A 25,130-nucleotide genomic window follows, 5' to 3' on the forward strand; every position below is an offset into this window, starting at 1 on the left:
GTATTTGTCATTCTCTGACCGCTTTGGCTATTTGAAATATTTGTGCTTCCTTACAAATTTTAGGATTGTTTTTTCTGTTTCTGAAAAACACCGTTGGAATTTTGATAGGAACTGCATTGAATCTGTAGATGCTTTTGGGTAGTCTGGTAGTATTTTAACAATATTAATTCTTTCAATCCATGAGCATGGAATACATTTTCATTTATTTGTGTCTTTTAATTTCTTTTATCAATGTCTTATAATTTTCATGTGCAGGTCTTTGACCTCCTTTCTTAAATTTATTCCTAGGTGTTTTATTCTTTCTGATGCGACTGTAAATGGGATTATTTTCTTAATTTCTTTTTCTCATAAATCATTATTAGTGTTTAGAAATGCAACTGATTTTTGTATATGATTTTGTATCCCACAACTTCATTGGATTTGCCTATTACTTATCACATTTTTTGAGTGGAGTCTTTAAAATTTTCTATATATAAGATCATGTCATCTGAAAATAGAGACAGTTTTACTTCTTCCTTTCTGATTTAGATGTCTTTTATTTCTTTCTCTTGCCTAATTGCTCTGCCTGGGACTTCCAGTACTATATTGAATAGAGGTGGTGAGAGTGGGCATTCTTGTATTTTTCCTGATCTTATAGGAAAAGCTTCTAGCTTTCCACTGTTGAGTATGATAGCTCTGGGCTTATTGTATATGACCTTTATTATTAGAGGTTTGTTACCTTTGTATCCAGTTTCTTGAGAGATTTTATCATGAAATGATGTTGAATTTTGTCAAATGCTTTTTCTGTATCTATTGAGATGATCATATGGTGGGTTTTTTTTGTTTTCTTTTTTTAACATCTTTATTGGAGTATAATTGCTTTACAATGGTGTGTTAGTTTCTGCTTTATAACAAAGTGAATCAGTTATACATATACATATGTTCCTATACCTCTTCCCTCTTGCGTCTCCCTCCCTCCCACCCTCCCTATCCCACCTCTCTAGGTGGTCACAAAGCACCGAGCTGATCTCCCTGTGCTATGCGGCTGCTTCCCACTAGCTATCTATTTTACATTTGAAAGTGTATATATGTCCATGCCACTCTCTCACTTTGTCACAACTTACCCTTCTCCCTCCCCATATCCTCAAGTCCATTCTCTAGTAGGTCTGTGTCTTTATTCCCGTCTTGCCCCTAGGTTCTTCATGACCTTTTTTTTCTTTTTTTCTTAGATTCCATATATATGTGTTAGCATACGGTATTTGTTTTTCTCTTTCTGACTTACTTCACTCTGTATGATGGACTCTAGATCCATCCACCTCACTACAAATAACTCAATTTCATTTCTTTTTATGGCTGAGTAATATTCCATTGTATATGTGTGCCACATCTTCTTTATCCATTCATCTGTCGATGGACACTTAGGTTGCTTCCATGTCCTGGCTATTGTAAATAGAGCTGCAATGAACATTTTGGTACCTGACTCTTTTTGAATTATGGTTTTCTCAGGGTATATGCCCAGTAGTGGGATTGCTGGGGTCGTATGGTAATTCTATTTGTAGTTTTTTAAGGAACCTCCATACTGTTCTCCATAGTGGCTGTATCAATTTACATTCCCACCAACAGTGCAAGAGGGTTCCCTTTCCTCCACACCCTCTCCAGCATTTATTGTTTCTAGATTTTTCGATGATGGCCATTCTGACTGGTGTGAGATGATATCTCATTGTAGTTTTGATTTGCATTTCTCTAATGATTAATGATGTTGAGCATTTTTTCATGTGTTTGTTAGCCGTCTGTATATCTTCTTTGGAGAAATGTCTGTTTAGGTCTTCTGCCCATTTTTGGATTGGGTTGTTTGTTTTTTTTGTTATTGAGCTGCAAGAGCTTCTTGTATATTTTGTAGATTAATCCTTTGTCAGTTGCTTCATTTGCAAATATTTTCTTCCATTCTGAGGGTTGTCTTTTCGTCTTGTTTATGGTTTCCTTTGCTGTGCAAAAGCTTTGAAGTTTCATTAGGTCCCATTTGTTTATTTTTGTTTTTATTTCCATTTCTCTAGGAGGTGGGCCAAAAAGGATCTTGCTGTGATTTATGTCATAGAGTGTTCTGCCTATGTTTTCCTCTAAGAGTTTGATAGTGTCTGGCCTTACATTTTGGTCTTTAATCCATTTTGAGTTTATTTTTGTGTATGGTGTTAGGGAGTGCTCTAATTTCATACTTTTACATGTACCTGTCCAGTTTTCCCAGCACCACTTATTGAAGAGGCTGTCTTTTCTCCACTGTATATTCTTGCCTCCTTTATCACAGATAAGGTGACCATATGTGCGTGGGTTTATCTCTGGGCTTTCTATCCTGTTCCGATCATATGGTTTTTATTCTTTATGTTGTTAATGTGGTGAATCACATTGATTGATTTGTGGCTATGGAACCATCTTTGCATCCCTCTTCACCTCGTTTTTGAACAGTGTCTTTTCTTAATTAATTAATTGCTCTAGTTAGAACCTCTGGAACAAAGTTGAAATGAAGTGACAAGAACAGATATCCTTGTCTTATATCTAATCTTAGCAGGAAAGCTTTCAGTCTCCCATTATTAAGTATGGTACTAGCTGCAGAATTTTCACAGATGTCTTTTACAAGGTTGTCGAATTTTCCTTCTCTTCATAGTTTGTTGAGTGTTTTTACTATGAACCTGTGTTCAGTTTTCTCAAATGCTTTTTCTAAATCTATTGAAATGATCATTTTTTCCTTATACTATTGATATGGCTTACTACATTAATTGATCTTAAACCAATATTGAATTTCTGGGATAAGTTCCACCTGTTCATGGTGTACACGCCTTTTTATATATTGCTGGATTCTCTTTGCTTGTATTTTGTTGGGATTTTTGCATCTATATTCATAAGACATATTGGTATATAGTTTCTTTTGTTGTGATGTCTTTTTCCGGTTTGATATCAGTATAATACTGGCATCATGGAGTGAGTTGAGACGTGTTCGTCCTCTTCTATTTTTTGGAAGAGATTGTGAAGAATTGGTATTAACTCGTCTTAGATGTTTGGCAGAGTTAATCACTAAAGCCATTTAGGCCTGGGTGTTTTGTTTGTTTGTTTGTTTGTTGTAGTAATATTTTTTATTAGTAATTGAATCTCTTTAAGTGTTATAGGTCTATTCAGACTTTCTATTTCTTCTTGATTCAGTTTTGATCGCTTATGAATTTGTCCATTTAATCTAAGTTACCTAATGTGGGGGGCATAAAATTGTTCATAATATTTCCTTGTAATTGTTTTATTTCTGTAAGCTCAGTACCAGTGTTTCCTCTTTCATTCGTGATTTTAGTAATTTAATTTTCCTCCCTATTTTTTTGGCCAGACTACCTAGAGATTTGTCAATTTGTTGATCTTTTCAAAGAATCAAGTTTTGGTTTTGTTGATTTTCTAAATTGTTTTCATATTCCCTAGTTCATTAATTTCCACTCTAACTTTTATTATATCCCTCTTCTGACTGCTCTACACTGTTTGTTCTTAATTTCTTACTGCTTTATTATGAAATATTAGATTATCGTTTTGAGATCTTCTTTGTTTAATATAGGTATTTCCAACTATAAAGTTCCCTCTAAGCATTGTTTTAGCTCTATAAATTTTGCTATGTTGTTTCTTCATTTTCATTCATCTCAAAGTATTTATAATGTCCCATTTGATTTTTTCTTTGACTCATTGGTTATTTAAGATGGTGTTTAATATCCACATATTACTGAATTTCTCAATTTTTTAATTGATTTCTAATTTTACTCCATTTTGGTTGGAGAACACACTATGTACAATTTAAAGCCTCTTAAATTTATTGGGGCTTGTTTTATGCCCTTGTAAATGATCTACTTAGGAGAATATTCCTTGCGCACTTGAAAAGCATGTGTATTCTGCTGTGGCTGGGTGGAGTATCTTGTGTTAGATCTAGTTGATTTATAGTGTTGGCCACATCTTCTATTTCTTTCTTGACTTTCTGGTTAGTTGACCGATGCATTATTCTTAGTCAGGTATTGGATTCTACAGCTATTACTGTTGAATAGTCTATTTTGCCTTGATTGCTGTCATTTTCTGCTTCATGTGTTTCAGGGTTCAGTTGCTAAGTTCATATGTTTATAATTGTTATATTTTCAAATTCATTGATTCTTTCTACTGTCGGTTCAAATCTGTCATTAAGCCCTTGTGGTAAATTTTTAAATTTCAGTCCTACTTTTGAACTTCAGAATTTCTATTTTGTTCTTTTATAAAAAATAATTTCTATCTCTTTATTGACATTCTCTATTTGATGAGATATTGTCATCATAGCTTCCTTCATTTCTTTAAGTGTGATTCCTTCAGCTCTTTAAATATATGTATAATTGCTGCTTTGAAGCTCTGTCTTCAAATGCAATATCTGGGCCCTCTCACAGGCAATTCTCGTTGCCTGATTTTTTCCAGTACGAGGATCACACTTTTCTGTTTCTCTGTACGTCTTGCAGTCTCCTCTAAAATCTTTATCATTTTCAGAAATACGCTTTCACTTGAACTTCCCACACTCTATTTCAAATAATTGCTTCCTTTGGGGAGGGCTTTAGAGTTTTCTGTTATTATGAACTTCTTTTCATCCTGAACAAAATCTTTGAGGCACAGCTCCAAGCCCAGAGCAGGGGCTGGTAGCCTCTGGAGTTCTCAACTTGCCTCTCCTAGCGTGAAACCTCTATCTTAAGAGGGAGCTGGAGTGTGGGCAGTTGGGGCCTGTCATGCCTAGGGTAGAGTGTCTGCCCTGTGAATAGAAGAGCAATAGGGTACTGCTGGCTGAACTCACCAGAACTTTCGTCTCTGCAGCTCAGTGTTGGAGGGGATGGGAAATGTTGCCAACCTGGCCCTGTTGGTACTATACTATATTCTTGCTGGGTAGCTGAGGGGAGGGGGAGCCCCATCTTCTCGGCCACCCCTGCCTAGAATGGAGTTTCCTTCAAGCTGGGCTGAGGATGGGTTGGGGACGGAGAAAGTGGGTCACGGCTCAAGCACGATACAGACTCTCACTGTTCTTACTCAGATTCAGTAGACTTTTTTTCAATAAATGTCTATTCACTTGTTATATGATCTTAGGACAACGTCTAGAGACTTTGCTTTCTTTAAAAAGAATTTCCACTGGTTATGGTTTTTCACCAGTAATAAGCTTGCAGGGCTCCCCACAATGCTTTCTGGAGTTGGACACCCTGTCATTAGTTTAAGTTAAACTTTGGCCATGTCGCTAGCTCCGCTCTTCTTCCTTCCTGCTGAGTGCATGGGTTTTGTAGAGTTTAGTTTCCCCTTCTTGTTGTTCTTTATTGTAGTTGAATGAACATTAGTTAACAGGGACCTAGGCGGCAGCCGCCATTGTCTTCCAGATTGCTGTTTTATCTGGAATCCTTGGTTTTCCACTAAATACAAACATGCTATACTTGCAGAGGATAAGAAAAATGTTAGTGTCTCCTTATATTTCCACATAGTCACGTGCGGCCTCTCAAAGCTTAGAAATGAGTCATTAAGTACCATTTTCAAGTTATATTGTTTTCACGATAAGCAACAGTCAAAAGCAATGAGGCTGCTCAGCTGTTTATTAGCTACTTAGGCTTTGAGAACTTCATTGTCAGGATTTTGAAAGACAGCAACACCCATACACACCTATTCAAGTCTAGAGCAGAGTTTATTTTGTTTCGTTCAGTCGAAGTCAAAAGTGCTGACTGCTGGACCTGCTTTCAATGAGGCCCTGCTGTGGGTTTGGAGACTCACAGGAAAACCCTTGAACTTCATCCTCAGGCCAGGGCAGCCTGAGGAGGGGTCTGAAAAGAATCCTAAGGAGAGAGTTCAGTGCAGTTTCCATGGTGAGATTTCTCTTTGGCCTAGCCTTTCTCCTCTCCCTTCTGAACACTTCAGCAGGTACCAAGAGGGGACCTGGACCCCGTAACCTAGCCTTTCATAGCCTGTGCTATGACCACAATTTCAAGTGATGGATAAGACAGGGTGGTGAGGAAATGCGAGCAGGAAATGGCTGCAGCTGAGGCAGGATGTGGGTTGTTCTCTGCACAAGCGAAAGTACAATAGAACATTGTACTTTCTCCCACTTCTTGAAAATCTAGGGATTTACGGGAAACAAGAAGTTTGCGCTGTGATATGCTGAGGTGTACGTTGCAGTGGTTCCCTTACCCCTTGCAAAAGTTTTATTTATAGCGCCCATCATTAGTAAGAAAGCACTGAAGAACAGTGTCTTTACAGGAGGATTGAAGGGAAGCAACAAAAGCTGTCAAATTGAAACCAAAAAGAAGAAATGAAAATGAGAGCAGAAATCACGCAAACCAAATTACAAACGGCAGAAAGAAAGCAAGTCATTGAAGGCTATCGGGTGACTATGGCAGCCTCTACATTCTTTCCCAGCTCTTGTTCTCCTAATCGGGCTCTTCCACCACTAGGATCATGGAATGGCTAAGAATCCAGGGGATTTCTAAGCAGACATTGTGGGCTTTGGAGGTGTAGGACTAAGAAATCTAGGTAGGCAAAGAAGGAAGGGAACTGTGGGCTTCCTGAGAGAAATAGAAAACTGTGGTTGAAAAACCCATTTCCTTGCTGACTGCTTTTTTGGCTATTGGAGCCAAGGGGTCAATAAAGCTGATCTATGTAACTGTCTGTAACCATCCATTGCTCTGGTGACCCTCGGAACTCAAGAACACCGGGAAGGGAGGGCCTGTACTAATATCGGTCCCGCATCCCAAACCCCTGGAGCCGAGAGCCTCAGGAATGTTCCCCCCACATGGTGGTCTCCCTTTTCTGCGCCACTGCTGGAAGTTTATAACTATAACAAACCGATAGCTGAGAAGCAGTAAGGGTAAGCAGGCCAGGGTTCATGACCCCTGCCAGTGGGAGAGTCTGCGGATTTGTTCTCGTTGGGCAAGGCCCAAATATCAGAGTATGATACAATTCCGCGATAGGCACCTGACTTCAATAATACTTCCTTATCGTCTCATCTGTAAAGATGATGGGCTCAGAGGGGTCATATTTTTCTCCCCCAAACCACAGATCTCGCTAGTGGCAGAATCAAGACCCACCTATGTTTCCACTGTCTGCATTTCATATGTTAATGGAGAGACCTGGTTCCCATGTGCTAAATGAGAGTGTGCGACGGAGTCTCATGGAACCAGACAGGTGTCATGGGCTCACAGGAGGATGCTGAATGCCGTTAAACCACGCAGACAGAGGTGGTAATCCCGCACTGCCAGTGTAGCCTGGGGAGAAGCCCTCCATACCTTTAAATGCATTAAAGCTTGTTTTATCTTATTTTGAGGGATAATGTCCTCCTCTTCTTATTTTTTTAGATAAAACAATTCTTTTGTGTGAATTTGGTATTCTGTAAAAGTGTGGGCTGGGCTCTTGGTGGTGGCTGGGACATGATGTAAGGCAGGTGGTCGTATAACTCACTGAGCTCATAATATCCTGGCAGTCAGCCTGTTCCCCTTAAGAGTTTAGGAGACCTTAGGGCTTCCCCGGTGGCGCAGTGGTTGAAAGTCTGCCTGCCGATGCACGGGACGTGGGTTCGTGCCCCGGTCTGGGAATGATCCCACATGCCGCGGAGCGGCTGGGCCCGTGAGCCATGGCCGCTGAGCCTGCGCGTCCGGAGCCGAGGAGACCTTAAATGGCACTCCCAGGCCTTGATTCCTTCAGCTTCTCTTTAAAAAAAAACCAACAATTTTTTGGTTTTTATTTTGGTGTTGTGAAAGAAAAATATTGCTTGCCCTATCAGCAAACAATGGATACCACGGCCATCAGGCGAGCAGCCCCTACCACCGCCCTCCCCACCCCCACGGTGAGTCTGAGGGAACTCAGGATGGAGATAAACAGGCCGCCTGCTGCCACGCCCCCAGCCACTGCAGACCCCCAACCGGGTCCCCTGAGGGGACTCAGGATGGGAGAGAGCAGGATACTGGCCCTAGACAGCTAAGGTGCATATCAAAGGCATGATTTCCATGAGCCAGACTCTTGCATCTTACCAGATAGAGAAAAGCACTCAATTCATTGACTTGTTGTCTGATTTTTTTTTTTTTTTTGAGTTAACAGTAATCTTTTCAAGTTCTGACTACCTGGGTTTTTTTTGCAAAATTCCTATACATCCTGGCTCCTCTCTTACCTGTTGGGAGTCAAACCACACAACTCATCTCAGAGCTTAATGAAGCTCAGGTTCTTTATGTCTTGGCACAGAAATAATTCGGTGAGGGACAAAGTGATGGGTAAGGAGTGGATTCATTAGTATAGGATGCCTGTGAAGGATACAAGGTGAGGCAAGAGGGGCCTGCCCCGAGAACTAAGTGGGCTACATTTTTATCATCAGTGGATAAGTGGGGAGAGGGAGAAGACCACTTTCTTCCTCATTCTTTGAGTAGATGGCAGGCTTACATCATTAGCTCCTCCTTTGCACCAGGTGGGGGAGTTTTTGACCCTATATGGTCCAACTGGGACTGTCATGGCGCTCTTCAAATCAGCAGAAGGGTGGTAACATATACTCAAATATGTTAAATCAGCTCAGATTTCAATATAGTGAGGGTCTTCCCCTTTGGAATGTCACCTTTCCCTTATATTTCTGTCCTTGGTATGTGCAGAGGTACATGTCCTAAGGATCATTATGTCGACCAGCAGGATGCAGGCCTCATTTTTTCACTTAATGGCCTGGGACATATCTTGTGCTTTTATTTATGACTTTATTGTTAAGCAAGCCTGCTTTGTTCCATGATGTTTTCATTGCTTTTTTGAGTGATAGTTAACTTACAGTTGTCTCCCAACGTTCCCTCTCCATCCTTAATCCCCTAGTGGAATTTCTAAAGCTCCCTGTGTAACCATCCTACTCCATCCTGAACAGGAGCAGTTCCTCACAGCCAAGAGGCTGCCTCCTGGGCTTGAAGTGCTCAGAAAGTCGACCGGATAAAACAGAATTCTCAACTTTTAGGTTGTGGTATTTTGTTCTTTCAGTTGACAGTTTTGGTAACCAATCACAAAGCGCCCCAGAGCAAATTTCTCTCCATCTGAACTCTACGAGGAACCAGAGCCTCGGTACCAACAGAGGCCACCTGTGCCCATCTGCCTCCTCGGAGGGTCCAGACGAATTTGCGTGCGTCCCTCGTGGTTCTCGGGTCTCCCAATTATTGATTGATGATCTTGAGTTTTATTTGGCAGTGTCTTTACCTGGCTCCCCAGTTCAAAGATATTGGGGAGTGACCCCTTCTAGTTGAAAGATACTAGGGCAGCCTGGTTGAAAAACACTGGGATTTGCTCAGTTGGAAGGATACTGAGTGGTCTAGGATGAATGGTTAGGTAAGAGGCTGATCTGACATCTTTCCTCAAATTGGCTATCTTCGCAAGAATTTGTCAGGATAAAAGGACACTAGTAAATTTTATCCCCAATAAATTCAACTTTAAAATGGGAAATAGATTCTCTCAGACAAAAATGAGGGGCATCAGAAAGCCAACCTCCGACTAAAACTCCAGCCACCTTCATGTATGTACAGAGCTCATAAGTACCTACTTAACTGGAAATTAAAGGAACTCTCACCCTTAAAATGGCTAAGATGGGGCTCTTTTATTACCTATGCAGTGAAATTAGAAAAGCCGGCTTAATAAAAACATCTTTTCAGTATTCTGTTCTTAAAGAAACAAAAGCCCTTCAAGGGGGGACTGGCATTTCTCTTCCTGTGCCTTTGAAATGTAAATGTTCTACCCGATCTTCTTTGGGCTTTTCGGTGTGTGCGCCTGTGTTTTGAAAACTTGGTCTTGTTACTGAGTCCAAGCTCGCTCTGCTCGCTGCATGACAGGCCAATAAATCTGAGACGAGGTGTCGAGGCCAGGAATATGACTTTTCAGAGAGCCGGCAGACTGAGAAGATGGCAGACTAGTGTCTCAAAATAACCATCTTATCGGGGTCTGGATGCCAGTTTCTTTTATAGAATCAGAGAGGGAAGTAAAGTAGAAAGGCAGAATAGAGAGGGAGAGGTGGGGAGGAAATAAAGTAAAAAGGGCCGTCAGTCTTGCAAAACATCTCCTGGAATGGCCAGCTTCGGGGAGGGCATGTATTCATTTCTTCTGTCTTGCAGCCCTTCACAGGTGGGTAGGGTTCCCTGAAGCAGGCCATTATGTGTGATTATAATCACAAAAGCAACGAAAAGCAAAGACTAAAGTCAAAGAAACAGATCCAACATGGAGTGAGAATTGGCCCTTTCCTGTTACAGTCTCTGCCATCCAAAAGGTACCCATAGGTGCACATTGAGCAGCCAATCAAATAGACTCGGATTCTGAGCAGTCTTTTGGCTGTGTCAACTTTCAGGGTTTTTGTTTGTTCTTTTTGCCATCTTAACATGCGTTGCCTCAGCCTGTACTTTCTTAGACTATTTTGGGGAATAAACCCTCTGGATCTCTTTCAGGGGCATCCTTTGCACGCTCTTGTGGGGAAGCCTCTTGCATCTTATTGGTTTGAATCACTATTAATATTATATCTCATTAATCGCCAGATGATGGATCTTTGAAATTGGAAAAACTTCTAAATTGGTAAATTTTTAGAAAGCTCTCATTATAAACAGATGTTTTATTGGTGAAACCACACACCTCAATTGGGACTCGAACCCACAATCTTCCAACTGAAACGGCACAACTCATCTCAGGACTTATTGAAGCTCAGGTTCTTCATGTCTCGGTGCAGAAGGAATTCAGCAAGAAGCAATGTGACAGGTAAGAACTAGATTTATTAATATAGGACCCTCACTAAGGTTACAAGTAGGCAAGCAAGAGGGCTCTGCCCCGAGAACTAAATGGGCTACATTTTTATAACCCAAGGACAAGTGGGGAGGGAGAGAAGACCACCTTCTTCCTCATTCTTTGAGTAGATGTCATGCTTACATCATTAGCTCCTCTTTCACGTAGGGCGGGGAGTTTTTGACCCTGTATGATCAAACTAGGAACGTCCTGGCGCTATTCAGATCAGCAGAAGTGTGGTAACATATACTCAAATATGTTAAATCATCTCAGGTTTCGGTATAATGAGGGTCTTGTACTTTGGAATGTCACCTTTCCTTAATATTACTGTCCTTGTGTTACCAAACCCAGGTTCAGCTGCTAGCCGCTCAGAAGTCAATAATTTAAAAGGCAAGTGTTAGTAGAAAGGAAAAGTGTTTTTAATCAGAAGAACTGGCAATCTGGAGAGAAGGTGGACTCATGTCCAGAAACCAATTCTGAAGACTCTGCTCAGCCATGACAGTTTTTAAAGGGAAAAATGGGGGACAAGAATCTCAGTGAATCGTCAAAGCAAGAAGTTGGATTCTGCATCCTTCTCCATTGCGTGCAGGCTGGCTGGCTCTCTCTTTAGATTTTATTGATTGATTGATTTATGGCCGTGTTGGGTCTTCGTTTCTGTGCGAGGGCTTTCTCTAGTTGTGGCAAGCGGGGGCCACTCTTCATTGCAGTGCGTGGGCCTCTCACTATTGCGGCCTCTCTTGTTGCGGAGCACAGGCTCCAGATGCGCAGGCTCAGTAGTTGTGGCTCACGGGCCTAGTTGCTCCGCGGCATGTGGGATCTTCCCAGACCAGGGCTCAAACCCGTGTCCCCTGCATTGGCAGGCAGATTCTCAACCACTGTGCCACCAGGGAAGCCCATCTCTTCAGATATTATCTTGCCTGTGTGATCTGCCTGCAGGATTGCCAAGGGGGCTATTGGGGGCAGAGAGCTGGTCATTCCTTAACCACTTCATTCTTCATTCTTCATTTAATCTAGGAAAAGGATCAACAGGTTAGATGAGGCATGGTGTGCATTCAGGAGAGCTCAAGTCAGGAGTTAGGTTAAATTGCCTAGTGATCTCATTCCTATAATTAGGTTATTTTACGGTTAGAGGGGAACAGAAATGGGCAAACAGGAAAGTGGCAAAAGCTGTTTTCAATTCCCCGCTGTCAAAGACCATTCCATTCTGTGGGATTAGGGGCAAAGATTCAGCTCCTGTAACTTCACGCTGACATAGGATGCCATCTTCTCAGAGTGGAAGATGTTGACATGATGGGTCTGTAGCACCTCTTTGCTGACAATTTTAGTTGCCTGTTTACATATATGAGCAGAAAAGCTACAATTCTCTGGCTGCCCACAAAGATATAGATTATTATGAGCAATAATGTTAATCCCATTCTCTTGAGGCCAGTTCCTGGAATTGTGCCCCTAGATTCAGTACTGCTCAAGATGGAGCAGCTCATGTCATGGCTACAGTCTGGTTGGGGACGGGGGGCACTTCAGGGTTCTGTGTTCTGCTCCGTTCCACTTGGTCCTAAGAATCACTATCTTGCTGACCTTGAATATCTTGTGCTTTTATATATGGCTTTATTGTTAAGCAAGCCTGCTTTGTTTCATGATGTTCCAATAGCTTTCCTGAGTGATCTTTAACTTAGAGTGGTCTCCCAAAGTTCCCTAAAGTTCCCTCTCTAACTATAATCCCCTAGTGGGATTTCTAAAACTACCTGTGTAACTATCCTACTCTATCCCTATCACTGGTATTTAAAAATGGGTAAGTAAAATGAATGTTAATAAGATTAAAGGAAAAGGTTTTTTTTTTGCGTTACACGGGCCTCTCACTGTTGTGGCCTCTCCCTTTGTGGAGCACAGGCTCCGGACACGCAGGCTGAGCGGCCATGGCTCACGGGCCCAGCTGCTCCGCAGCATGTGGGATCTTCCCGGACCGGGGCTCGAACCTGTGTCCCCTGAGTTGGCAGGCAGATTCTTAACCACTGCACCACCAGGGAAGTCCCTGGGAACCCAGAGTCTGTTATACAAAATAGATTAAATGGTTGGGGATAAAAAGAAAACAAAAACTTCTAGGAGTCCCTGTAAGAACAAGCCTTGTTTTTTGTTTTTGTTGCTGTTGTTCCCTAAATTAACCCATTTATTGTAGGCTAGCAATGTTTCAAATGGTGGCCCTTCTACTGGTCCTTCAGTCCCTTCCGTCTTCTGACGGCTGACTTTACTGTGGCGGCAGAAGTGGTGTCGTAGGTCCCGGCACCACCAGCTACCGTTTTCATGCGGGAACCACAGTGCGAAATGCCCACAGCTCATCTCTTCATCTTGGTTTTGCCACAGAAGGAGCAAGTGTACTTGGCGTGCTGGCTGATTTCAATTGTCTTCACCATTTTCCGGAGGGAGGCACCATAATGGGTCCCGTATTTACCCACCATTCTGACCTTCTTGGTGCATTTAGCCATGTCGCCACCACCTAGGTCTGAGCCCAGAGAGGAGGAGACCTGTTGATTGGCTCCTAATGGAAACTAAAGGTAAACGTATAAACTCATAACATTGAGATGAAAGTTCATAAATATTGGTATATGTAAATAGGCTTTATATAAGATGGTTACATCTCTTTTGCTTAATTATATTGTAGGATAGACATGTTTCACTGGGGATTACTTCCCCTGTGTGGCGTTATAAGACAGGACTTATAGACCTGCCCCTCAGGAAATATTTATTAAACAAACTAAAGGAAACCGATAGTGTTACCTGGGACCATACAATATAAAGGAAAACTAAGAACTAATATTCAGGGGCTAATGAAAGTGACAATAGAGATTTGCTCTTGGTCTAACCTGCGCACTTAAAAGAGGGTCTTTACTGAGTACCTACCGTAGGCAAACTTTTGAAGGCATGATAAATTAAACCCTAAAGTTCTAAAACACAGAACTCTTAAATTTCAGTTTTGTTGAAAATCTTCTCACTGATATAGAAAAGCAAATTAAAGAAAATACACTTATGCAAATGCATTTTTAATAGCATTTATGTGACAGACGATTTCTATCACTGAAGCAAACTTGGGTCCACTCACTCGCACACAGGGAAGCCGATCTACTGACACTCGATTGTGGTGGAGAAAAGCGCCGTGTCGATTGTAAAGATGCCAGTACCAGGCTCCTCTCTTATGTCTTGGGAGTGGTCCCTCAGAGCTAGCTGAGAGGCTGCCTCCCGGGCCTCAGGTCCTCAGAAAGTCTGCTGAATAAAACAGAATTCTCAACTTTTCGGTTGTGCACTTTTTTCAGTTGACAGTGTTGTGTAAATTATTGACAAAAGCTAGAGTCTCCAGAGAATTTCAAAGCTAAACTCCTGAGAAAGCTACAACTTCTCCCATCACTGAGACTTCCACGGTACATCTGGGCCAGACGTGTGGGTAGAGAATGCGGAAGAGCGCATTCTAGTAAATTTGCACCGCTCAGACCATGTAATGCAGGAGGGGAGTCTTTGGGTCGTTAGGAGGAACAGAAACCTGGCAGGGGAAAAGGTAGAGGAAAAGAGAAAGGTGATGGACTAGATTCCTAGAGCTGCTCTAACAGATTATTACAAACTATGAAGGTTCAAAGCAGAGACATTCATTGCTGCATAGTTCTGGGAGTTCACACTGAAAATGTTGGCAAAGCCATGCTCTCTGAAGGCTCCAGGGGGAGCTTGTCCCTTGTGTGTTCCCAGCTGCTGGTGGTTGCTGGCAATCCCTGGCATTCCCTGGCTTGTAGCTGCATCACTCCAGTCTCTTTCCTCTTGCATTTTACTATAAGCAGTAAGGAGAAACCAGGCTGCACCTTCCACACTGTACTTAGAAATCTCTTCAGCTAAATATTCAAGTTCATCACTTACAAGTTCTACTCTCCACCCAGCAATAGACTGGCGCTACCCCGAGGATACCCCAAGCCATGTGTCTGACTTCTTTCTTCCCCGAAGAGCCCTGCAGTCTCCCACTGCACCCAGGAGAGATGATCAGACACTGTGACTGGCTTTCAGGGCAAGATTTAGGTCATTTACTAAGGGCCTTTTGGACCCACCACAATAACCCCAAACAACAAGTATAACTTTGGAGATGTTGGTGTGATATCAGGCACACGGAGAAAAAGCTTTCAACTTGTCAAAGCTAAAGCACCCACCAAGTTATGGCGCAATATTTCTGTCTCTTTAAAGGCAAACAGTTCCTTCACTGGCCCCACCCAATCTGCTTCCTGGATCAGAGGTTTCAGAGGGTGCAAACATTTCCCCCTCATAGTTAAAGCAAAAGCACCGGCTCAAACAGCTTCTTTGGAGAAAACTTGACAACTCATCAACTCCTTCAAAAGGTGAGCCTGGCTGAGAAGAGGCCACAGAGGGTAGAACTGAGAGGGGCAGTGGGATGCAGGGAGTCTGCGTGGGGGTGGGCTCCGGCGTGAGAAGGGACCAGGTGGTGAGCAAGCAACGCAGTACGGAGGATGCTGCCAGAGTGCTGGTGGTGGAGGGGAGAGAGGGGAGGAAAGATGTTTATGAGCATAATGTCCATACATCTCATAGTTAACATGACAAACTTTTGCTGAATACTGCACCGTCTGTCTAGTCGCTGTTGTGATAGATATTGAGTACCACTTGATAACCCAGAGTTTTCCCTTAGTAGGAAATGAGTGTCCCCAAGGCAGGTCTTCAGAGCTGGAAGGCAGTTCAGAGGCCACCCAGTCTAAACCCCTGTTTCTTTTTTTTAATTTAATTTTTATTTTATATTGGAGTAGAGTTGATTTACAACGTTGTGTAACTGTCAAGTATACAGCTCAGTGATTCCGTTATACATATACGTATGTCCATTCTTTTTCAGATTCTTTTCCCATATACGTTATTACAGAATATTGAGTAGAGTTCCCTGTGCTATACGGTAGGTCCTTGTTGATTTTACTGAAAAAGAATCAGAACCCCTGAGAGCATGGTGACTCTCCAGGGATTACCCAGGTCACTAATGACACAGGAAATGTAGAATTCACTTTGAATGCTTTCTGAGAGAAGAAGCTGTGTCCCTAATAGGGTGGCATATGAGGTGAGGAGCGGGTGCTATGCAGAGAGGATTAGCTATGCTAAAAAAACATGTGTGTGAGACCCCCTCCTTGCCTTCCCTAATTATAGTCTTGCTAACCAGTTCACCATTCGGGAAACAGTGTGGACTGTCTTCCCCTGATCTGCCTCTGACCTGACGTGGACTACAGAATGACGGGTCCGAGAAGGAACAAGAAGAGGCCGTAGTGTGCAGTGCTTAAGAGCGAGCATGGTAGTCAGACAGACTTTGAACTGGACCCCTCTCTGCTCAACACCTATTAGCACAATGACCTTGGGCAAGTGTCTCAGAATTCTTGAGCCACATCAGTCTCCTCATTTAAAAAACTCAGGTAATAAAGTTAGCTTCCTTGCAGGTTATTTTTGCGAGTAAGTGAGACACAGTTGACCCTTGAACAACACGGATTTGAATTGTGCGGGTCCACTTACATGTGGATTTTTTTTTCAATAAATACACATTCAGCTCTCCATATCCCTGGTTTTACATTGGCAGATTCAACAAAACAGGATGGAAATTCCCCTCCAAGGTAGATGGAATCTGCCAATGTGAAAGCCCTGATATGGAGGCCAACGGTACTAGTCATTTTACCTGAGATATTTGAGCATCTGCAGACTCTGGAACACGTTGGGGTCTTGGAATCGATCCCCCCTCCACACTGATATGGAGGGATGACTGTAATATACAAAACATACTTATTAGGGTGCTCGGTATACAGTATACATTCAGTAGCGGTTACACTACACCCAGGTTATTTTTTTTATTGTGGAATTTTTTTAACTTATTGAAAGATAGAGGGAATAATATAAGGAACTTCCATGTACCTATACCAAGCCTCAACGATTATCCGTTTATGCCAGTCCTGTTTCATTTATATACTCACCACTCCCCAGCCACCCCAGATTACTTTGAAGCAAATGTCAGACCTTGTGTCACTTTATCAGTAAATATTTGAGTATGTATGTCTGAAAGATAAAGACCATTTAAAAAAATTACCAGACTCAGACTTCAAAAAGCAACGAGAATTTCTAGAAAATTACCAGTTATATTCACATTGCCCTGATTGTCTCATAATTTTAAAAATTGTTTGAAGTTGCGCGCAAATGAGGTCCATAAATTGCAATTCACTGATATCTCTTAAATTTAACTTAACACATAGGTTTCTACCTTCCTTGTTTCTTGCTATAAAATTTCTTTAAGAAAGGTGAGGTCTTTTGTCCAGCAGAATTGGAAGTGTACACTTTGCTGATTACGTCCCCAAAATGTCACCTGCTCTTCTAGTTCCAGTGTTTTGTGTGCATCCTGTTTAGGGAGAAGCTTGGTCAGATTCAAGTTTGGCTGGTGTTTTGGTGGGAGTACTTCACAGGTGCAGTTGTTAACGTCAATCAGAAGGCACATAATGTTTGGTTGTCTCAGATATTCATGATTACCTTGAGTATATGTTTCCTTAAGGGTCACAAATTATGATATTCTAATTCTATCATTCTTTCTTCATTTAATAGATGGAATAAACCTATAAAAAGAAACTTCCCCTCAACAATCCTTTCATTTCCATGAGGCACAGTTATATAAGAAAGACAAGATAAATGCTTTGTTCTTTCCCTTTGTCAACGTTCAGAATGACATACTCCTAGCATACTCCAAAGGGAACAACTGACTTCTTCTAAGAAGATGGCATTGCTATGAACACATAGATTTTAACTTATTTGGTATATTTCAATCCCTTGAAATCATTATTCTTACCGATGCTCAAACTGTCTCATCTTTGTCCTGTTGGGGATCGTCTTCAAGTTGGCTCTTAAGCCCTTTTGATGGGATCCTAGTAATTTTTTTCATAGCATCCTTGCTGTCTAGTATGACAAGATGGTCTATGCTCAACTCTTACATTGCCTGGCCCAGACCTGGAATCCATACTTTCTCCTAAGAGCCCTAAATTTTTGGTAGGAAATGGCATTTGAAGATTACAATCTGGCACTAAGGGTGCTCATTGTTGCTGGGCTCATCATTGTTTTTATGCCTTTTCAATGGATTTCAAAACTATACAAACACACACACGCACATACACACAACTAAGAATAGGATTCCCGAAAACAATTTTCTGCAGGTTTTCTTTTTGGGGCGGGGGGGCGTTGCTTAACTATATCCTACTGGGGATGGACAAAGAAACTACTGCATTGTCACGTCTCTAGGACCAATTTTTTTGTGGTTCATCCACCACACAAAATACAATCTGGCTAGTTTGTTTCGTTTGCTTTTTACTAGTATTTTGAAATATAATTTTTGCTGTATAATACATGCTTTCAAGATCAAATCTATGAAATCTAAGTATATCCAAAGTAGTCTAGTTCCCAGCGTCTATTCCCAGCTTCCCTCCACCCTGTTTTTTCCATCCCCATATAAGTAACTTTTTTGTCTGCTTACTTTTCAGATTATCCTGCCATTGCTTTTACGTATGATTGAAAAAATATATATATTACATTTTATATATGTAGGCTCCGGTCCTCCTGGTTAGAGAAATGATAGTAAACTGTTCATTATTTTCACCACTTGGCTTTTTTTGCTTAATGATATATCCTGGAGAGTCTCCATAGCTGGACATAAAGATAGATCTCATTCTGTTTTAGTTGGCTAGTACTGCACTGTGTGAATATACCTTAGTTTATTCAACCAGGCCCCTACTGATGGGCATTTGATAGGTTTTTGGTCTTTTGCTGTTTCAAGTGGTGGTGCAGTAAACAGCCTTCTGCAGAATTTTTTTCTGTATTTTTGTCAGTGTACCTTTGGGATAAATCCCAAAATTGAGGTTGATAATCAAAGGGTAAATGCACATGTACTTTTGCGAGATATTGCTGACTTCTCCTCTAGATGTTTTTTGTTTTTTTTTTTTTCGGTATGCGGGCCTTTCACTGTTGTGGCCTCTCCCGTTACGGAGCACAGGCTCCGGATGCGCAGGCTCAGCGGCCATGGCTCACGGGCCCAGCCGCTCCGCGGCATGTGGGATCCTCCCGTACCGGGGCACGAACCCGCATCCCCTGCATCGGCAGGCGGACTCTCAACCTCTGCGCCACCAGGGAAGCTCTCCTCTAGATGTTTTACACTGCTTTTCCATTCGCACTAGCCATGTGGGAGAGCACCTGTCTCCCCTATACCTTTTACCAGTATATTATGCCAGCAAACTTTTGGATTTTTCCCAAACCTGTAGGTGAGAAATCGTATCTTAGTGTAATATTAAATAATTAATTTAATTTTTCTATGTTTTGATATATTTTTCTCTATTACAAGTGAATGTTAGTCTCTTTTAATATATTCAAGGGATATTTACATTTTTTTCTTTGAACTGTTTATTTGTATCTCTTTCTCCATTTTTTATCGTGTTGCTGGTCTTTTGTTTCTCTACTTTTAGATATTCTTTGCTTTCTTTTTTTATTTTGTAATTCAATTATAGTTGATTTACAATACTGTGTTAGTTTTAGGTGTACAGCAAAGTAATTCAGTTATATATATTTTTTTTCTGATTCTTTTGCATTATGGGTTATTACAAGGTATTGAATATAGTTTCCTGTGCTCTACAGTAAATCCTTGTTGCTTTTGTATTTTATATATAGTGGTGTGTATCCATAAATCCCATATTCCTAATTTATCCCTCTTCCGCCACTTTCCCCTTTGGTAATCAGAAGTTTGTTTTCTATGTCTGTGAGTCTGTTTCTGTTTTGTAAATAAGTTTATTTGTATTTTTTTTAGATTCCACATGTAAGTGATATCGTATAATATTTGTCTTTCTTTGTCTGACTTACTTCTCTCAATATGATAATCTCTAGGCCCATCCACGTAGCTGCAAATGGCATTATTTCATTTTATTTATGGCTGAGTAATATTCCATTGTATATATGTACCACATCTTCTTTACCTATTCATCTGTCAATGGACTTTTAGATTGTTTCCATGTCTTGGCTATTGTAAATGGTGCTGCTAAGAACATAGGGGTGCATGTATCTTTTCAAATCAGAGTTTTGTCCAGATATATGCCCAGGAGTGGGATTGCTAGATCATATGGTAACAATATTTTCAGTTTTTTGTGGATCTGCCATACCGTTCTCCATAGCGGCTGCACCAAATTACATTCCTACCAGCAGTGCAGGAAGGTTCCCTTCTCTCCACATTTTCTCCAGCATTTATTTATTTATTTATTTATTTATTTTGCGGTACGCGGGCCTCTCACTGTTGTGGCCTCTCCCATTGCGGAGCACAGTCTCCAGACGCGCAGGCTCAGCGGCCATGGCTCACGGGCCCAGCCGCTCCGCGGCACGTGGGATCTTCCCGGACCGGGGCACGAACCCGTGTCCCCTGCATCGGCAGGCGGACTCTCAACCACTGCGCCACCAGGGAAGCCCTCCAGCATTTATTATTTGTAGACTTTTTGATCATGGCCATTCTGACTGCTGTGAGGTGATAACATCATTTTAGTTTTGATTTGCATTTCTTCAATAATTAGTGATGCTGAGCATCTTTTCATGTGGTTGTTGGCCATCTGTATAGATATTCTTGGTGTAAAAGGAAAATTGCCCCTTGCCCCTCTTTTATATAAGTTGACATTTGTGTTTTAATTTGTGTATGGAGGATTATTTACTTGTTTGTTTGCCTCACATTATCTTTTTGATTTTTATGTAATCAAATTTAGGAGTCTTTTTCCTTACTCTATTTCAAATCTTAGAAATATTTTCCCACCCCCAGGTTACAATGATTTATCCATGTTTCTTCTATTATCATATGGATTTTTTTTTTTTACATTTAAATTTCTGATCTATTTGGAATTTGAATGGCGTCAGGAAGTGGATGCAGTTTTATCTTTTTCTGTATTGTTATCTCAGTGTTGCTTATTAGTCCATCTTTTTTCCCATTGATGTGAGATGCTGCCTTATTGAATATAAATGTAATATAATATAACTGAATTGAATATAAATGAATTAGTGTGATCAGTTTGGTCTACTCCTGAATTTTCTGTTTTTGTTTCACTGTTCCCTCTATCCATGCACCAACGTCATACTGCTTTAATTATACAAACTATAATGTTCTACTATCTGGTAGAGCTAGTCTTCCCTCATTTTTCTTTTCTTGATTGCCAAGGCTAATTTTCTTTTGTCTTCATCCAAATGAACTTTATAATCAACTATTTTAGTTGCATGAAAAAAAAAGCGATGAAAAAAATTTTTATATTTATGTAAAATCATGTTAAAGAAGTATCTATTCATTTAAATTTTATGATTTAAACATGAATCAGTGTTGGGCTTCCCTGGTGACTCAGTGGTTAAGAATCCACCTGCCAATGCAGGGAACACGGGTTCGAGCCCTGGTCTGGGAAGATCCCACATGCCGCGGAGCAATTAAGCCCGTGCACCACAACTACTGAGCCTGCGCTCTAGAGCCCGTGAGCCACAACTACTGAAGCCCGCGTGCCTAGAGCCCATGCTCTGCAACAAGAGAAGCCACCGCAATGAGAAGCCCTCACACTGCAATGAAGAATAGCCCCGGGTCGCCGCAACTAGAGAATGCCCGTGTGCAGCAACAAAGACCCAATGCAGCCAAAAATAAATAAATACATAAATAAATTTATTAAAAAAAAAGAACATGAATTAGTGTTGAATTTGGCCAAATTCTTTTCTGCACCTAGTTCCTTTTCTTCTTAACCTATTAATGGGATGTGTTGCAACAATCAATCTCCTCATGTTGAACCACCCTAGTATTTCTGAAACAGTAGTACTTAATCAACGTGTATTGCTTTTTAGTGTCTAATAATTTATTTAGGATATTTGAATCAATACTCACACATGAGACGTGTATCGCTTTATTTGTTGGTGAAATCGTGGTTAGCTTTTGGGATCAACATTACACTTGCTTCATAGAAAGAGCTGAATGTTTTCCTTCCTTTTTATGTGATCAGGAATTGTTTAAGTAGCACTGAGATTATCAGCTCTTTAAAGGTTTCAGTTAATTCCATGTGAAACCATCTGGACATGACTGTTTTGTGGGGATATTCTTTAAGTACTTTGTTATTTCTTCCACAGCAATTGAGCTGTTTATGTGTAATAGAATATTACATATTTGCAGGGAGGAAAAGAAAGAAAAAAAGAGTTGGGAATGGTTCCAACTTGCCCAAATTGACCCTTTTTCCCTCTCCTTCTTTTTCTTAAGATCTTGTGGGTACCTAAGCCCCAGGGCCTCTTGATATAAACATGGCTGATGCCCAGGACAATGCTCTGAGGATCGTGCTGGTCGGGAAGACTGGAAATGGGAAAAGTGCCACAGCAAACACCATCCTCGGGAGAGAGGAATTTGAGTCTAAGATTGCTGCCCAGGCTGTTACCAAAACTTGTCAGAAAGCATCCCGGAAATGGGAGGGGAGAGACCTTCTCGTTGTTGACACCCCAGGGCTCTTCGACACCAAGGAGAGCCTGAACACCACCTGCAAGGAAATCAGCCGCTGTGTCCTCGCCTCCTGCCCCGGACCTCACGCCATCATCTTGGTCATGCAACTGGGCCGCTACACGGAGGAAGAGCAGAAAACCGTGGCGTTGATCAAGGCTATGTTTGGGGAACCAGCCATGAAGCACATGATCGTCTTGTTCACTCGCAAAGAGGAACTGGAGGACCGCAGCCTAAGCGACTTTTTGCAGACTGCGGACGTAAACCTGCGAAGCATCCTCCAGGAGTGTGGAGACCGCTGCTGTACCTTCAGTAACAACAGTACAGACTGGGCTGAGAAGGAAGCTCAGGTGCGGGAGCTGGTGGAGATGATAGAGAAGATGGTGCAGAACAACCGGGGGGCTTACTTTTCCGATGCCATATACAAGGACATAGAGGAAAAGCTGAGAAAGCAGGAGGAAGTCTTGAAGAAAATCTACACTGATCAATTAGTAAAGGAAATTAAACTACTAGAAAAGGAATATGCCCATAGACCACAGGAAGCAAAGGAGGAACAAATACAATTGCTAATGAAGAAGCATTATGAACGAATGAAAAATATAAGGGAAGAAGCCAAGGAGAATATATTTCAAGTTGTTTTCAAGGAGATTAAAAATGTGCTTTCAAAAATATGGCAAATGTTTTGGAAGTAGTGTCAATTTTATTTTTACTTCTCAATTTACTATAACTTGTTAATAGGCAGTTTGCATTTCCCAAAGAGGACTAAACCCATAAACTAAAACCATATCTTCTTTCTGACGTCTTCTTACACTCTGACCTTGTTACTCTTTCCATTGAGTTATGGGTCTATATCCCCTGCCTTGAAATTGGATGGACTTTGTGACCGCTTCGATAAATTCTGGGTGGTTGAAGCAACACCATGTGACTTCCAAGGTTAGAAAGGGAAAATGCCTCCTTGCTGTCTCGGGGTGCTTGCCCTTGGAATTTGGCCACCATGTTGTGAGGAAGCCCCAGTCACCCACACGAAGAGGACTCGAAGTCACTGGCCCACTCCCCTGGCTGGTATTTCAGCTGCCAGCCAGAAGCAGCTTGCTGGTCATGGAAGCGAGGTGACACCGAAGTGCATTCTCCAGTTGCCAATGGATGGAGCCGCAAAGAGCAAAGATGAGCCATCCCCACGGGGTCCTGCCCACCTTTCAGATTCATGAGAAAAATAAATGATTGTTGATGTTTTAAACCACTAAGTTTGGGGATGGTTTGTTACGCGGTGAGAGCTAACCAGAATGAAATATCTTCCCAGCACATTCCCCACGACGCCCGGCTCCCAGCTGTCCTTCTACACAATGCCAGTGAATGTAAGAGGTTATGAAATTGACATAAGCAGGCAATGATCTATTTCAGAGAGTTCAAAGAGTCAATTTAGGAAGATTCAAATAAGAAAGCCTGCATACGTTCAGTGTCAGCCCCACTGGTAATGTGTCTTATGTCAGTCCACATCTAGGAGTACTTTGTTAGTGAAGCACCAGGCTTCTCTGGCACCATTCCTCTGTGGTTCATGGAGATGTGGACGTTGATAAATCCTCTGATTTTTTTTTTTCTGTCTCTCTCTTTTTTTAAGGTACCATCCTAACTTTAAATGTCCCTGCTGTACCTTAGAAATCTCTTCTGTGCCAAATATTTTTCTTGCCTCTGCAGATCCACAGTTCACCCTTCTTTCACTCTAGCTTTTTGCCTGGGAGGCTGATCTATATGGACTACATCAGTGGGATCTCTCGCTCTCTGACTTTTGCTCCGTTTCTGCCAATGGGAAATCCAAGCAGGAGAGCTCTTGATGATAGAAAAGCAGGGTCAGGGTATCTGTTTTCCTGCCTCTCTCCCTGCAGGGGCCTCTCCCACTAGCTGCAACCCTAAGCCGGAAGCTCATAACTCCTCCCCTGGAGGCTCTCTACCCAGCTCTCCTTCTGGGTTCCAGCTTTTGTTCACCCCTTAGGGTAAGGATGTAATTTCCTCACTGTTACTAGCCCTCTCCCTTGTCATTTCCAAACCACAGCTTGTAGGAAGCCCCTTCACTAGGCTCTCCTCCAACTACTTCATTATACTGAGCCATCTGTTTTCTGCTGGAATCCTGATTGATACATCTTATGATACCTACTTCTTTTTCTCTTTCAGAGCATCCCCTGACTTTTGTTGTTGTTTTTCAATTCCCTCTAGTGTTTTCTGCCAGCAGAAAAATCTCTCCTGACTGTTGAAATCTCTGGGACAAGTTTACCCACATGGACTGTGACATTGGCAGGGAGCAGATGAAAGGTTCTGTCTTGCTAAAATAATTGCAAACCTTCGAAGTTAGAGGGATGATTCCATATCATTTATAATGATGGCAGATAACCCAAACTCAAATTGTTGGAATTTTTACAGCTGTCCTTTGCTTTCCCCATGAATGTGACTGAGAGTATTTACTGCACTGGTGAAATTTAGGGAGGCAGGGATTCGAGATCAAATCTGGAGAAAATAGGATCCCAAATACCTGCTCATTCTAAGGTTCATCACAAATATTATGAATGGAGTAAAGACAGCAGGGAAGAAAAGCCCATTGTGAGAAAACATTCATAATATATGTTGTGACACAACACCGCTGGTCCAAACTGCTATTCCCGATAACACAATTCTTGTATTTAGAGGTAGTTCCTTGTGAGTGATTCATCAGTGCAATATTATCTCTAGAGAGCGAACTATTCATGCACTGCCCTGACACTTTCATGTCAGAGCCGTTTAAATGACATTTTCTCTCAGCAACTTGCAGAAGCATTATTAATTCAATTAACTTGTGTGTATCTAGGCGTACGTTAGGGCCTATGGACGATGCAGC

At 41.6% G+C, this 25,130-nt stretch overlaps 1 protein-coding gene and 1 pseudogene across 2 annotated transcripts; one reads left to right on the forward strand and one right to left on the reverse strand.

Moving 5' to 3' along the window:
* Positions 1-12,950: 12,950 nt before the first annotated feature.
* On the reverse strand, positions 12,951-13,229 carry LOC132430813 (large ribosomal subunit protein eL43-like; annotated as a pseudogene).
* A 1,789-nt stretch (positions 13,230-15,018) lies between these two features.
* GIMAP7 (GTPase, IMAP family member 7) lies at positions 15,019-23,504 on the forward strand. 2 transcript variants are annotated; one of them, XM_060020048.1, is made up of 2 exons: positions 15,019-15,113; positions 22,034-23,504. In XM_060020048.1, the coding sequence occupies exon 2, from the start codon at positions 22,075-22,077 to the stop codon at positions 22,954-22,956; it is 882 nt and encodes a 293-aa protein (XP_059876031.1). In that variant the 5' UTR covers positions 15,019-15,113; positions 22,034-22,074; the 3' UTR covers positions 22,957-23,504. The 2 variants fall into 2 exon arrangements, with proteins under 2 accessions (XP_059876031.1, XP_059876032.1); XM_060020049.1 differs by lacking the exon at positions 15,019-15,113 and adding an exon at positions 17,459-17,553.
* The last annotated feature ends 1,626 nt before the right edge of the window (positions 23,505-25,130 follow it).

Source organism: Delphinus delphis, chromosome 9 (assembly GCF_949987515.2).
Source record: "Delphinus delphis chromosome 9, mDelDel1.2, whole genome shotgun sequence".
Taxonomy (NCBI): domain Eukaryota; kingdom Metazoa; phylum Chordata; class Mammalia; order Artiodactyla; family Delphinidae; genus Delphinus; species Delphinus delphis.